The sequence below is a fragment of the Astyanax mexicanus genome, chromosome 2, assembly GCF_023375975.1.
Source record: "Astyanax mexicanus isolate ESR-SI-001 chromosome 2, AstMex3_surface, whole genome shotgun sequence".
Classification (NCBI taxonomy): domain Eukaryota; kingdom Metazoa; phylum Chordata; class Actinopteri; order Characiformes; family Acestrorhamphidae; genus Astyanax; species Astyanax mexicanus.
This window is the reverse complement of record NC_064409.1, coordinates 50,537,292-50,553,522: the sequence shown is the minus strand read 5'-3', so window position 1 is coordinate 50,553,522 and position 16,231 is coordinate 50,537,292. Positions and strand designations below refer to the sequence as shown.

General features: G+C 36.2%; 1 protein-coding gene across 1 annotated transcript in view; it reads right to left on the bottom strand.

Moving 5' to 3' along the window:
- LOC103033738 (neuronal acetylcholine receptor subunit alpha-7) overlaps nucleotides 1-14,050 on the bottom strand; it is a 41,341-nt gene extending 27,291 nt beyond the window's left edge. The window contains exons 1-3 of the mRNA XM_007231195.4: nucleotides 13,765-14,050; nucleotides 10,317-10,456; nucleotides 4,856-4,900 (exon numbers count right to left, since the gene is read on the bottom strand). Of these exons, the coding sequence (XP_007231257.2) occupies nucleotides 4,856-4,900; nucleotides 10,317-10,456; nucleotides 13,765-13,819 (240 nt within the window). The 5' untranslated portion in view covers nucleotides 13,820-14,050. The remainder of the gene's footprint in view (nucleotides 1-4,855; nucleotides 4,901-10,316; nucleotides 10,457-13,764) is intronic.
- Between the last annotated feature and the right edge of the window lie 2,181 nt (nucleotides 14,051-16,231).

Below are 16,231 nucleotides of genomic sequence, written 5' to 3'. Positions count from 1 at the left end.
GAATCAGTTTGAGGACTGAGTCTAGGCAGTGGTCTGCTCCAAGTCAATTTCTTCAATATGATATCTAATCACATAATGTGCGTCTGGCATGCTGGTTGCTGAAGGGGTCTGGAGTTTTATAATGGCTCATTCTTTGCGAGCAAGACAGCTGCCTAAATGTGATTATGCGCTTTAATGGCGGACGTATCTCAGTGCGAATGCACACGACTGGCCTATACAGTCGCCTTTCATAATCCTGTTTTGCTGCCATGACCTCCAGCTAATGGTTTTTAGTGTTCAATGTTCCAGCCAGAATAGTGAATCAGAAGCACTCCCACACAGAGCATCTATCAGTGCAGAAAGAGAAAAGCAGTATGGTATAGACTAGTGATGGGCTAATGAGGTAGGCCATGATGTCAGTAATACAACTGCAAAAGGAGTTTTATTTGAGAAATGCTGCATTAACTGAGTCACTCTAACAAATAATCATGCACAACCATTGCTCCTATTATTATTAAAAACTTTTTACATTAAAAAAACTTTTCCAAAAAATTGTCAGTGCGTCTTATAATTTGGTGCACGTTATGTATGAATTTTACTAGTCAGGTTGTAAGGAGCAGTAAAGCCACTCCGCTGAAGTACAGCGTTATACAGGAGTTTCGGTAAAGTGTCTCCAGCACCGAGGCTGGAGCAGTATTAGCATTAGTCGCTAACTGTAGCACTAGCTCTTTTCTGTTCAGTGGACTGAACCGCTAGCCGATATTGCCCTGGCTTACAGAAAAACTCAGTGTAGCGCTGTCGGGCAATATTTACTAGTGCTGCTAACTGCAGCTAGCGCTGCTGCTAACTGTGATTAACGCTCTGGATAACTTACTGTAAATAAACCGAAGCACTTTACTCACCCAAATAAACAGTTTTCGGGAGACAAATCTGTAGAAATTAACAACCAGCGCTCATTTGAGTTATTTTTTTAAGAATTACAGTTTTGTATACTTAGGCTTCCCCCAGGTTCTCCATTACAAAGAAAACATGGCGACACCCTTGTTCCTTACTACTGTCCTAAAAAATTTTCCTTGCATTATAATCCGGTGCACCTTATGTATGAAAATAGACCAGAAAATAGATGTTCACTGATAGTGAACCTTATAGTCCATAAAATACTGCATATTACTTCTAGGGCTAACTATCACAATTAGCCACAATTAATAAGTGTAATTTTATCACAGTGGGATTTTATTAGTATTCAAATGCACTATGTTGCCAAAAGTATTCACTCACCCATCCAAATCAATAAACACAGATTCCAACCACTTCCATGATCACAGGTGTATAAAACCAAGCACCTAGGCATGCTGCAGACTGCTTCTACAATCAATGGTAAAAAAATAGGTCGCTCTCAGAAGTGAATTCCAGCGTGGTAATGTGATGCTGTACCTGTGCAACAAATCCAGTCGTGATATTTCCTCACTACTAAATATTCCACAGAAAACTGTCAGTCCTGTTATAATAAAGTGAAAGTTAATGAAACGACAGCAACTCGCTCTGTCAGTGTAAAAATGACTTTCTGCAGAGTCCATCACTACAGACCTCCTTACTTTATGTGGCCTTCAGATTAGCTCAATAACAAGGCTAAGCAGCTGCATCCATGCCTTATATAGACAAATGCTAGTAAAGTAAGCGGATACTTTTGGCAATATAGTGTTAGTTAAAAATATTTTTATCTCTAAACACAGATTGTGCTTTATGAACAATATTCAAGTATCAGTTGTCACAACTGATACAACTCCAATGCATATCCTTAAAGACATAAACAGAGAGAGACAGAAAAAGAGGAAGAAAGAAAAGTAGTTTACATCAGTTAGATTCTGGTGCTAAATAGATGAAAGGATTAATGTGGTAAATACAATGAATGCAAGTTTCTAACTAAATCGCATGTGTTATTGTTGACAGCACTCATTTCTTTACTCATGAATGCATTAAATAATTTAAACTAGTAAAGAAAGTAACTGATTTAAAAAAAAAACTCAAAGAGACTATGACATTTGCTAAAAAATATATATATAAATCTCTAGGCCTAAAGAAGCTCACCATCATTACTAAGCAGATAGAAAAGGACTCGCTTCTTAAAACATTTACAGGCCATGCGGTTCACTGAATGATTTAGAGAAACTTTTGTATGGGGATGAAATTTTGCATAAAATCTAACTGAAAGAGTACTTCAGTCTGGAGGCTAATTTAAAAGAGCTGAAGATGAGCAAGGCTTCAGGGACAAGGTGACCTTAGTGGTGAGAGAAATTGACTGAGAGAGAACAGAAGCTAAGCCGTATTAAGTTAATTTTTACAGTTACAGTATTTTTTTCTCTTTTTTTTAATAAACCCAGAGGAGCACTGATAACAAGGTAATTAAATTTGTGCCACTGTATCGTTTAAGAACTGCAGCCATAAACAAAATGCATGTACAACGTTTGTGTACGTGTGCATGAATTTGCTCACATGAATAATAAATACCAGCGGTTGCCCAGAGATGGAATGTGTGACAATCTAAAGTCTAAAACCTCACTACAGGTGACAGAGAATTCAAAGCATTCAAAGCAGTGGAATTTTAAACATCAGAAAATTTCATATGCGTGCATTGCTCTTCAGATGCTGCGTGAAAAGACTCCAAACAGAAACTAAAACAGCAGCTTTCATAAGCATATGGAATCACTTGAAAGCGAGTAAAAGTGTTTACAGTGCAAGTCTTCTTAATTGGTTTCTTATCTGGGTCAAACGAGAAAGAGAAAGAAGTCAATTCATTTTCAGCATTAGCGGTCCAGTCTCTGCTAAAAATGAGAGGCCACTCGTCTAACATTTATTAAGATGCTTAATTCACCCTTTTCCCCGAGAGTCCATCAAGGTAGCGCCTATTTGGCTTCAGTGTAATTTGTAATGATGTGAAACTGTGTTTTCATTTGCCTAATGCAGCTATTTGGCCAGAGAGCTAAAGGCCTAGAGGGCTTTCCATGGCCTAATGGATGAGTGTCTCCATTGACCAACTAAATATTTCATGACATACACATAAAGAACAAGAACACTAGTCTAAAATCAGTTCCCCTCTGTTAATATATAAACCCATTTCACATTACATTTAAAACAATGTTTATCCTGAACTAATATTCTGTAAGTCACATATTAATATTAATGATTTAAGGCTGCGTATTGGCATGCAATAAGTACAGCTAGACAATATGATATTTTATTGTATTGTGATAAATCTTTATATCATATCCACAATATTCTTTTTTTAAGTGCTTTGAGTATATGCTCAGTGCTCAAAGAACCCTGACCAACTGAACATTTCATTACAGAAAGTGTAAATAATTCTGTTCTGAACAAAAAAGCACTGTACTATGCATGAAAGAGTACCTGAATATCAGTTTTTAATATTGTGCCACTGTTGATACATTTTGCCTATTTCAAACATTGCAATAAATGCTGTATATCATAAAGAAGTCCTGAAATATCCTGTTTCAATACTCATTACATTGAAACATATCGCCCAGCTCTAGCAATATGTATCAATGTGTATCATGATGCAAGTATTCAGTATATGCAATATACTGTGATATTGTAAGCAAGGCAATATATTGCACCTTTTCTATCAAATTTTAGAAAAACACTCTTATTATTAGAAAAACCAATATGATTCGAAAGCATATTAATAAAATGTGAGTAAATTCTTTTTTTACTTTTTATCTAATCAGAACAGTGAGATTTGTGTGAATACATAGTACAACACTGCTATTTAGTGGCTACGGTGTAAACACATTGAACGCTAAATGAACCATTGTCTAACACAAACCTTTACATATGAACTATTATTACTATTAAGTCAATATTGTGTGTTCAACAAAATATATTTATTTATCAAACTAAATATTACAAAACGTCAATATATTAGTATATTGAATGCCCAGCACAAAGGACGAATTTTCACTTAAAATCTGTAGTTGTGGGTGGGATACTGGGTATCAAGACCACCCACCTCATGAGAGACTGAGGTTCACTGCCCTCTCACATCATTGTTACAGACAGTAGAGGTGATATATCAGTACTGGGGTGTAATGGTACTTAAAATCATGGTTCTTTTTGCACCTTTTTGATCCTTTTGGTTTGGCATTGGTATGGTACAATGTGAAAAGAATAACACTGCAGTTACTACAGCAATACGTCTAAACAACTACATTGTCCGCAGTACAGAGCAAATCCAATGGCTTACAAATGGATTTACCCATATAGGGTAAATACTGTGTACTGTGTGCTCTCTGTGAACTGTGACTGTCCACCGTTTTACCACTAGTCAGTAAAGATGGGTATTAATGTGATATCAGCAGGTAGTACTGTGATGGTGTTAAAGTAATAAATCGTGTCCAATCCAGGGAAATTCCTAACACAGGTAATGTCATTAGTTATGGATTTGTATGGGTTCTCAATGCTAGCCTACTTTTAGAGGCTAAACTTGTGTTCTGATTAAAACAGCTCAGTATTGGGATGTATAGAAGCACTTCTAAATTAGTCTGTTAGTCTCTTAGTACCGTTACATTTTGTAATGAATGCAATACAGCACTACATTCTTGGGAATATATTACTGTATTACTTTTTCAGCATGATAATTTGTAATACAAGTTTTGTTACATGTCCAGGATACTACATTACTGTGGAATAATTACAATATAGCTACAATATAGTTCTGCAGAATCTGCCACTAATGAGTATAAGAGAAAAAAAAACAAGCAAGGATGCGGCGCTCATAAATTATGAAGCAAAGTACCCTGTTATTCACTATATTTATTACCACATTTTATTAAAAAAATATGAAAAAAGAAAGAAGGCTTACCAGCTGTAGCCAGATGTTAGTGGTCAGAACTTGATTCTTTTCATCCTGAAAAACAAAACCATGCAATCAGTAACTGTGGAAATATCAAAAGGAAAGTGTGATGAGAACTGGGAAGCTGCAGCTTCAGTGTGAATACCCAATGCAGTCTCATTACAATCAAGGGTAAGTGGATGAAACACTGAAATGGAAAATTCTTTGAATTAAATTAATAATTTTTTTATGTGAAAAAGCATTATGATTGCTTGAGTACTTTCAGTTCTGTTAGAAAAAAAAATAATTAGCAAAAAACTCTATACTGACTGGAAACTGTCTGCTGTTGACTGTGGAAACACAAGTATGAGTGAATCGACTGCACTGTCAATAGTAAATTCATTAGCTTTAAATTTGATTGGTTCTGACACACAAAATCTAATATAACAGCAGGCAAAATGACTAGGCAACAGCACTAAATCTCCACACTCACCCCTATGATATCACCATCTAACAAGCAGAGCTAGCAGTAAAAGGTTTAAATCGAGGGAGGCATTTGGAGGCATTTCAAATTTGAGTCCTGCTGCCAAACGAAGACGATATGGGAAACACATGAATGCCTCTTTCAGTCTAAAATAGAAGGAGCTGATGCCAGATCAGCTCTGGCCAGTGAAACTAGCTGATACTACTGCCTGGAATCTGAGGTTATGATTATATTAAAACTACAACTACAACTACAAACTACAAATAATATAAAATTTAGCACACATCAGATACATATTGCATCTTTCCACTCCATTCACAACTTATTACATATTAAGAAGAATACAGAGTTGTTTTACCATTCGTATATATTTCTATACATTCTACTCAATTACTTTATATAGCTTTTCTATAGTCATTGATTGAACGCTTTTAGCTAATGGTCATGCTAATGCATACTAGCAATCGTGTTTGCACTGCACGTATCCAGCCCCATTACACCTATTCCTCTGCTGCCAAATCTAATCAGACAGACTGAATTGGGAATGGGTTCTGTTGCTGTAGACTCCTGTGCATGTTTGTCTTGCATTCATGTAAAAACAAAGCATTTATTTAGCTCAACTGATCATAAATTTGTCTTAAAAAAGGGAAAAGTTTATCTAAGAGAATGTGTGATTAATTATTCCATTAATGCAAAATTCATAATTCATTACTGTAGTATAGTGTTAGCAATAACATGGAAATTACACAGAACTATATCCTGTTAGAATAATGAGGTAATAATACAGAATAATGGGGAAAACTCAGTGATTGTAATAGTCTTATTTATTTAGTACTGTAGGCAATCATGATGCTTGTTCCTAGTTAGAACTGCAGCAGCTGAAAAGGAGGGGAACTCCATGGTTGGTGAATTGTGTCTAATTGCATCTGGTTCACATTTTGTGCTGTGTGTTCAGATCAGGAGGGAGCTACAGAAGCATCTCTATTCAACCAAAACACAGCACTTGATTTGTTTAAAAAAAAGGACAAAAACACAAAACAATACATCTCCTAAAATGCCCTCTCAAATCAGTTTTTCTAAATTTGTGAAAAGGTGAAAGGATTATCAGTATACTGGACACTGGTATACAGGATAAGGATATATTACAGCATTTCATAATCTAAAGCCCTATTCGGACGGGATTAGTTTCTCAGAGGGGTTTCTGTAAAAAATATTTCACACTGCTACTCAGTGATAAAAATCTTGCATCTGGACTGCAAATGAAAAAACAGGAGAACCATCAGTAGCTCCTCCATTTCCACCCGCTGTTGTGTTTACATGGATCTCCGTAGAAATGTGCGCCCAAAGTGTAATTATGGTGAGTGGCAGTGAACAAATAGATATTCTATTAAACGCAAGGAGACAAAACATAGTAGATAAAAAATAGGTAAAAGAAAATAGTAGGTAATTCATCCTGTAATTTTCTCGAAGGGACAACTGAGAAAAACACATACATGGATGTTCCGGACAGGAATAAAATCACAGAAGAGAGATCACATAAAAGAGAAAATTACCCCAGGACCCCCTGAGAAACAAATCTCATCCGGATAGGGCTCAAGCCTAACATAGGAGTGCAAATTATTTACACAGAATCTAGAAATAATACAAAATATTAAAAATTAAAAGGGCAGAAGTTGATGTGAAGAGCTTTTGAAAATGAAACTGGGTTGCGCTATTTCTTCAAACAAGTTAAATGACATGTTTTACATAAAAGATATTTACACTGAGATACCAAAATCATAGGATAGCTGTTTGTAACTTAGTTATGGAGTGTTACCACTGGGGTTGGGTTGGAATTGCCCATACCTCTATAAGTTGTGAGGCGTTATCTTGTAAGTGAGGTTAAAACACTAGGGGTTGTGCTCAAGCAAGGCCTAATAGTGGATCATAATGAATGAGATTTTTTTTTTTTTTAACTTGAGTGGGGAACAGTGTTGCGTGTCCAGGAATACATCATAGAATTCATCACCATCCACAGTAGACAGCGCAGTGGGTGGTAAAAATCATGATCATTTGGTATTTCAGTGAATTTAGACTAACCTTGGATGAACAATATCATTATTCAATCTCATTTGTTCTTTGAATCACTTTTCTGTAATACGTAGTGACGGTTCTCTTCCATTAATAACAATGTCAGGCGTGTCAGGTACAGATTATACCAATCTCTACAAACAGACACAGTCCATTGTACTCCACTCTTTTTTCACTCTTAGTCCCCTTTTACAGTAACTGGGTGCACATTTCACCTGAAGTCACCAGCTGTTATGAACTGAAAATTGAGATTGGGGTCAGGGATTGGTGTGTTCTGGAGCCCCAATGTTCTATCATGTTCACTGAACTGGTTACACACACATTTGGACGTGTGTACACCCTACAGGGACATCAAATCAAAAGAAATAGAACTCACCTGAGGAGAATCACTGCGTTATTAATATGGCTGTATACTGTGTAGGACCTTGTGATACAATACCTACTATAATACAGAATATTTCATTTCTGATCCAAACAATGTCATTTCTGATCCAAACAATGTCATTTCTGATCCAAAACAAAACACAATAATCAAGTGTGTCAATATTTTCGGACTGTTCTGGTTGTTGCATATATTGCTGCATTCAAGCAAATTCCTGTTTATATATATATATATATATATATATATATATATATATATATATATATATATGGAAATTGTTCTTTACATTGTAGCAACATTTCACGATAAAAGGTCCAATTAAAATGGTCCAAAATGACTTGTAATACAAGTCTGAGCACCAGTGATGAAGGTTTCTCTTTCTGTGGATAGATAGGGAAGTAAAAGATTTCTTCATAAAGTCATAAAGTCACAGATGACACAATATCATTTTTAGGCAATATAATTTTCTTTATATATATATATATATATATATATATATATATATATACTTTTTTTTTTCAGTTCACAGGATTTGTTAAAAAGTTTCAGACTTGTGTAGATGTTCATTTGAAAACTTCTGAAGCTGAATTTTGTGGGAAAGGTTTTCTTCTGATGACTACACTAGAAATGTCATATCTGAGCAAGTGTAGCTTCTAAGCAGTTCAGAGTCTGCTAAATCTTCCTGAAGTTCTTTAGCAGTCAAACTGGGTTTTGATTTCCCTTCCTAGGAACTTAACAAGTGTTTCTGTATGATGGCTCTCTTGGGCTTCCAAACTTTGACTTAAGTTCAACCATTCCTGTTAAATGAAATACCTTAATTACATTACAAACTAGGAAAAGGTCTACCTAAAATCCTTTGCTATCTTTTAGCCTTTTACTGTTGTGGTCATCAAATATTATAAATATTTATTCATTTTCAGAGTGATAGGCAGCTTCTTAGAGAAGCCATTATATGCCTTTTCTAATAATCATGCAAACAATTGATGGCCAAGTTATTTGATAACTCTTCTCGGGGTGCCCAAAAATGGCAATTCACTCTAGAATTTGCAGAAAAAAAAACAAAAAACCAACAACAAAAAAATATATATATAGTAATATTGGAAAAAATGTTGAAAGTAATCTTTGATGTTTGGCGCTGATGATTTGTTGCTTAGTTCATTACATATTCATTCATTAGTTTAATATTTCTATTTCTCTGTGGAATTAATTTATGCAAGCAACAGATCTACCATAATACCAACATACATACAAACATGCTTGGACTATTAAGACATTATGTGAAACAGTATGTGATAAAAAAGATGGTTTATGTACTGAAATGTATAGAGAAGGTGTATAAAAAAGGACAGAGAAAAACAGAGACAGTGGGTGTAAAAGTGAGCGAGGGATGCTGAGATGCAAACATTTTTCATTTTCTTTCAAGTATTCACATTGCCATTCATCTTTGGTGTGACTAGAGCATCCCATAGAGAAAAATGTACTTCCTCTGTCTTTTACCTTCATCCTTACAGACCATATGTTAATAAGATGGTACTGACACTGTAGCAGCCTTGAAACAATGAAAAGGCTGCTGTTGCCATGCCTAACTGAGGCAACATTAACATTCAGCCTAAGGCAAAGAGTGAGGTTAGGGGTTATATACATTTATATTATTATAATGAGCAGGACTGTGTATTTGCGAGATCCTGGCAATATTATATATACATTACAATAGATTCAATATCTTGCGATCTATTGTGATACTGTTAGTAAAGCAGTATATTATGTTGAAAAACTGCTCAACTGTTCAGAACATGTAATTGACCTAATTTTGTCTGTGACATAATTTTATTCAATTAATGACCTTTATTTAGAAATGTTGATTCTTTAATTATTCATAAACTTAATCATGTTAATACTTAGTTACCTCTTTCACCTTTTGTGAATTTCCCCTCTGTGGAACTAATAATGATCAGATATCTCATTATCTAACTTTTTCCAGTATGTGTGTTCATGTACTATCCTCTAAAAACATACAACTACCACATGTAGTCATGTGACTTGATTGACCTGGTGCATCAGTGGAGATGGATTTAGGCTGCTGTACTTTAGGAGGCCCCTTTAATTTGAGAAAGGGTTAATAGTAGGATGGTTTTAGATAATGAAACTGCACCCTGTGGACTTCACAGTAACAATGAATATATGCATAAAATCAGAGAAAATGCCACAATATTTGAGCTATCGATATTTGCCTACACCCCTAATAAAGAGCTACTAATGTGAAAAACCCACTTTTGAGGACTGCAATGTGAATATCTAAAGAAATAGTAGATGCTTAAAACCAACACTTATGCTGTCCTTTGTACAATTATGTACAACATTTATTTGATATTAAAAGGCCCTTGTGGTAAAATGGACTACCAAGGCTATAAGGAAATAGTCACTTTTTTGTTAGCTTGATGGTAGACAGGAACACTGAATAATTCATATATTTAAACCTTTCAGTGAGGGCACTGTATCTTTCTAATTGTAAGGGCACAGTGTGATGTATATGTGTGCATTGTTATTTTACCCACCACATCCATGATCTGCATCAGGCTGAAGCTGAAGTGCACAGTTAGAGACTGGGAGTCGTTAAAGACGGGTCTCTCCAAGGGATTATAGTTCCTCATCAGGTCCTTATACAAACGCCTCTGGTGCTGCCCCTGCAAGGACACTGAAGACCACACCCACACACAAGACACCACAGGACAGGACCAGGCAGGCAACAGGACAAATCACATTTCTCTCAACAACAGCAAGTGTCAGAGAAATCTCCAAACATTCATATTCACACTTCAGTTTCTCACTTTCACACTGAATAATTTATAGTACACACTCTCAGGTCCCATGATGAATAAATGAATAATACTAGAGTTTAAAGAGTTAATGAGTGGGGCATCTGAGTCAATAGTCTGGAAGCAGAGCACTAAGCAGTGTACAAATCAGACAACCTACAGCTCCTGTAGGCAGGCCAGATGGAATCTTATTGATCCAGGAATTTCATCAACGGGCTCTTCCCCTGAAGACCTGGTTCCACACACATGACTGTACTGCTATGAGAAAACATAACCCACATAACATAACCTCTGACCTCAAACAGTATAAACATGATACAACCTGATAAATAAACCAGTGCTTAACTTAGAACAACTGCATATTTTTAAGAAACACAGTTCATCCTTTCTACTCTGTGCTCAAAAGACTTCCTTCTCTTACTTTTTGGTGTTTTTACCTGCATTTGGAATTACAAAAGACTAGTAGATCAGAGGAGATGGATTTAGGTTGCTGTACTTCAGCAGCCCCCCTTAATTTCAGGAAGGTTTAAGAGTAGAATTGGTTCAGACGGTGAAACTGCTCCCTGTGGAGTTCACCTCTAACACGCGGTGACCTTCTGTAGCCGGGCAAGGGCAATTAAATCACCAGCATCACTGATTCTCACTGAGGGAACAGTGCTACAGGAGGATTTGTAGAGATCTGCCTCTAACAATCAGATTCAGCACTGAACAAAACAAAAGACAGCAATTAAATCCAGTCTAAAAAGAAAGTAAGATTACACTCTTTATATTAATTTGCTGTACTTAATGCTGCTGTCAAATGGATGAATGAATGAAAGAATGCATTAAAGATTAACACAATTGTAACTAAATGAAAATTAAAGACTGAAAAAATGATGGAATTAGTAAATTAATAAATGCCTAAACGGCCGAATAGAAGAATGGGTGGATAAGTGACTGACTGATTGACTGAATAAATGAATGTATGAAAGAATACATTAATTACTTATACATAAGTTAGAATTTATCACTTAGTCCCTGTATCTGAAACACAAGAATGTTAACTTGACTCATTGCTGCCCACACCCTCTCATTTAGAATGCAGTGAAGAGATGAAGGCATCTATTTTTGAATCAGAAGAAAAAAAAACATGTTCTGGCCAAATATATTGACAAGTCATTGTTGTTTCACAGTCATTGACTGAAATCCTGGTTATCTGAATGAATAATGTAAGGACTAAATACCTGACTGAGTGAATGAACCACTAAATTACTAGTTTTATGACTGGATGAATAAATGTACTGCTATATGATTGGATCACACACAAATGTGAACAAATTATTAAAATTAAATTCTATAAATATGACTAAATTACAGTATTTTTCAGACTATTAGGTGCACATAAACTCCTTAAACTCATCATGTTTAAATGAGCCTTATGTTTGTAAGGAGCAGGAAAGCCACGCCACTAAAGTACAGCATTATACAGGAGTTTCAGCACTGAGGCTAATTGCAGTTGTATTAGCATTAGCTGCTTACCACTAGCTCTTTTGCCATTTAGAGGTAAATATATCAGACTGGAGCCTGCGTTGACACAAGCTATGTTGACGAACCACTAGCTGACAGCTCCCTGGGTTACCAGAACACTCAGGGTTCCTCAGTCTAGCGGCAGTCTAGTTAAGCGGCATTTACTAGCGCTGCTAACCCCGGCTAGCACTCACCCTTGGACAAAATACAGGAATTCTAAGCTTTATGTAAATAAACGGAAGCACTTTTTCCACCTAAATACACAGTTTTTAGGAGAAAAATCTGTGAAGATTAACATCCAGCGTTCGTTTGACTTTAAGAGTTTTTTACAGTTTTGTTTATTTAGGCCCCCCCCCCAGCAGCAAAACCTTTTGTATTTAGCGCTATTTGGACGGGATTCGTTTCTCAGGGGGTCCTGGGGTAATTTTCTCGCTTATGGGGTGTCCTCTGTGATTTATACCCCTTTGGAACGACCATGCATGTGTTTTTCTTAGTCGCCCTCTGAGAAAATTACAAGCAGAATTACCTACTGTTTTTCGTCTGGTAATTTTAGTCCCGTACGGACTCACATCTCTGAGTTTTGTCACCTCGCATTTAATAAAATAGCTAATTGTCCACTGCGTGTTTCCATGGAGAGCCACATAAACACAACAGCAAGTGGAAATGGAGGAGCTACTGAACATGATGTCACGTGACCGAGAAAGCCAAAAAACTCACTGCTCATCCTGTTTTTTCAATTGCAGTCCGGATGCAATAGTTTTATCACAAAGTAGACGTGTGAAATATTTTTCACAGACGTCCCTCTGAAAAACTAATCCCGTCTGGATAGTGCTTTAGAAAGTATGCATTCTTACTAGTGACGCTTAATGAGAGTGAATGAGAGAATAGAGAACTAAAATACAATCAATAAAATAAAATAGTAGCTATAACTTATAAAATAACGCGTCCGTCTACCAGCCCCTCAAGAAATGAATGCTCGCTCCAGCTCACAACTCACTGATCATCAATCTCTCTCTCTCTCTCTCTCTCTTTCTTAATCTCTTTTTCTCTCTCCTTTTCTCTCTTTCGCTCTCAGTGTTCAGTTTTTCTCTTCATAGGCCCAGATCCGGCCCCTCTTCGGCATGTCTGAGGCTCAGAATGTTTTGGGATTTTTTTCCTTCTACTGATACTTTTCACCTGGTCAGAAGGATGTTGTATTGTGTGACTGTATTTGTTGTAGTGACTGTAATAGTTGCTATATAAAAACAAAACAATTAACTAAATTACTGGACATATTATATATAAATGAGTGAATACACAATCTATATAACAGCACTGTGGTTTAATAAAACAAGAGCTAAAGAAGTGCATAGAGCTGCAGCTCCACAGCCTGTGGCTCCAGAACCGCCGGTAAACTTTCAGCCCACTGGACCAGAGACCTTACAGTACTAACGAGCGTAGCTACCGAGAGACCAACTGTAAACAGGGTTTATAACCTATATCCGCTAATGAACCAGAATAATAATAGCAGGTAAAACTCTCTCTGTGGAGCATAAGACACGAAGTATCCTAGTCAGCCCTGTTCCCATGTGTTAATAGAGCACAGAGTCAGTCAGCGCTGAACAGAAGACAGTTAACAGTGTGAGGATTAATGAAAAGTCGCTAAAGGAGGAGAGAGCTGTTAATAAAATAAACATCCTACCGTGCACGAAGACCGCGGTATTCAGCACAAACACGGTGAAGTGTCTCGCTCCCATTTCCGCTGTGAAACAGGTGAATATCAGGAGAGAAACCCGGAGACACAGACCGAGGTCTCCTCTTCCTCACAGTAAACCAACTGGAGAAACACACTAACTTAATAGGAGCTCCTCAGGCTGAGGAGGAGGAGGAGGATGAGGAGGAGGGGGAATAAATCCGCGGCTCTCGCTCTTCCAGGGGTTCACACAGCCAGCACATCCTCCACGAAAATACTCGAGCTGTGTATATGTGTGTGTATCTATAGGTATATGTCTGAGTAAAATGAACATTGTTGTTTTATTCTATAAACTACGGACAACATTTCTCCCAAATTCCAAATATTTGTTTGTGGCATTTAGAGCATTTATTTGCAGAAAATGGGAAATAATGGCTGAAATAACAAAAAAGATGCAGAGCTTTCAGACCTCAAATATTGCAAAGAAAACAAGTTCATATTCATGAAGTTTTAGGAGTTCAGATATATTCAATATTTGGTGGAATAACCCTGGTTTTTAATCACAATTTTCATGTACCTTGGCATGTTCTCGTCCACCAGTCTTACACACTGCTTTTGGATAGTTTTATTCCACTTCTGGTGCAAACATTCAAGCAGTTCAGCTTGGTTTGATGGCTTGTGATCATCCATCCTACTCTTGATTATATCTTGTTTTCAATTTGAAAAAAAAAAAAGTATAATTTTTGAGTGGTTTCTTTTTCCCCAGAACTGTATATATATATATATATATATATATATATATATATATATATATATATATATATATATATATAAAGCTAACATGACAACGATAATCTGAGTAAATATAAAAAAGCACTTTTAAATGATAATTTAATTTATTATAATTTTATTTATCAAAGGAAAAAAATGTTAGCCATGTTAGGCGACAATTACTGCATCAAGCTTTATTGACAACTGGCAATGAGTCTTTCAAATCTCTGTGGAGGAATTTGGGTCACTTTTCTTTACAGAATTATTTTGATTTAGCCACATTATAAGGTTTTCGAGCATGAACCGCCTGTTTAAGGTCATGTCACAGAATCTCACTCAGGCTTTAACTAGGCCACTCCAAAATCTTTATTTAGTTTTTTTAAAGCCATTCAGAGCTGGACTTGTGTGCTTTTGATCACTGTCCTGCTGTAGAACTTAAGTAAGTAAAAACAGCAGAATCCATGGTTCCATCTATTACAGCGAGTAGTCCAGGCCCTAAAGCAGCAAAGCAGTTCCAGACCATCAAACAACCACCACCATGTTTTACATTCAGTATGATGTTTTTTTTCTGAAATTATAAGTTAGTTTTATGACAGATTTAACTGGACATACACTTTCCAAAGTTCCACTTCTGTCACATCAGTCCAAAGAATACCCAAATTCCTGGGTATTATCAGGATGTTTTTGCAAATGTGAGATGGGCCGTTGTGTGTTTTTATTTACTTGAAACTCTCCCATCGTACCATTTTAGACCAGTATCTTTCTTATTATTTAATCATAAACACTTACCCTAATTAAGGGTTCTTTTGTGACCTCCTGTATGAGTTGTTCATGCCCTTTTGGAATAATTTCGATCGGCCGGCCACTCCTGGGAAGGCTCACCAGTGCTTTCTTCCTTTGTGAAAAATAGCTCTCATTGTGGTTTGCTGGAGTCCCAAAGCCTTAGAAATGACTTTGTAACCTGTTCCAGACTGATAGATAATTTTGTTTTATCCTCATTTTTTTTTTTTTACTTTTTTTTTTAGATCCGGGCATAAATGTGTTGCTTTTTTAAAATCTTTTAGCTGTTTCATGTTTCAGACAGGTTGCATTGATCTCTTGATTCTACAGGTCTGGTGGTAATCAGGCTGGGTTGTGGTTAGTGAAATTGAACTCAACTTTACAAATATTGTGATTAATCACAGTTAATTTATTATGGGGGCAAACACTTTTTCCACACAAGGCTAGATTATTTTGGATAGTTTTTACCCTTAATAAATTAAATCATAATTTAAAAATGTGTTTTTTTATATTTACTCAGGTTATATTTGATAATATAAAAAAGTATGACAAAAATGCAAAAACAAAAGAAATCTGCAGGGAGAACTTGTTTTTTTTTTTTGAGGTCTGAAAGCTCTGCATATTTTTTGTAATTTTAGCCATTTCTCAATTTTTTTGTTTGGAATTTGGGAGAAATGTTGTCCGTAGTTTATAGAATAAAACAACAATGTTCATTTTACTCAAACATATACCTATACATAGCAAAATCAGAGAAAGTGGTCTCTTATTTTTTTCCAAAGCAGTATATACGTATATGTGTGTGCGTGTGTGTGATACTGCTTCTCCTGAACTCCGGGGGATATCTGCCCCCCCTGTAGCGAAATTCCCATTAAAACATCCCCGCTGATCTGCAGCCAGTCGTGACGTCACGATCGAACAGACATTT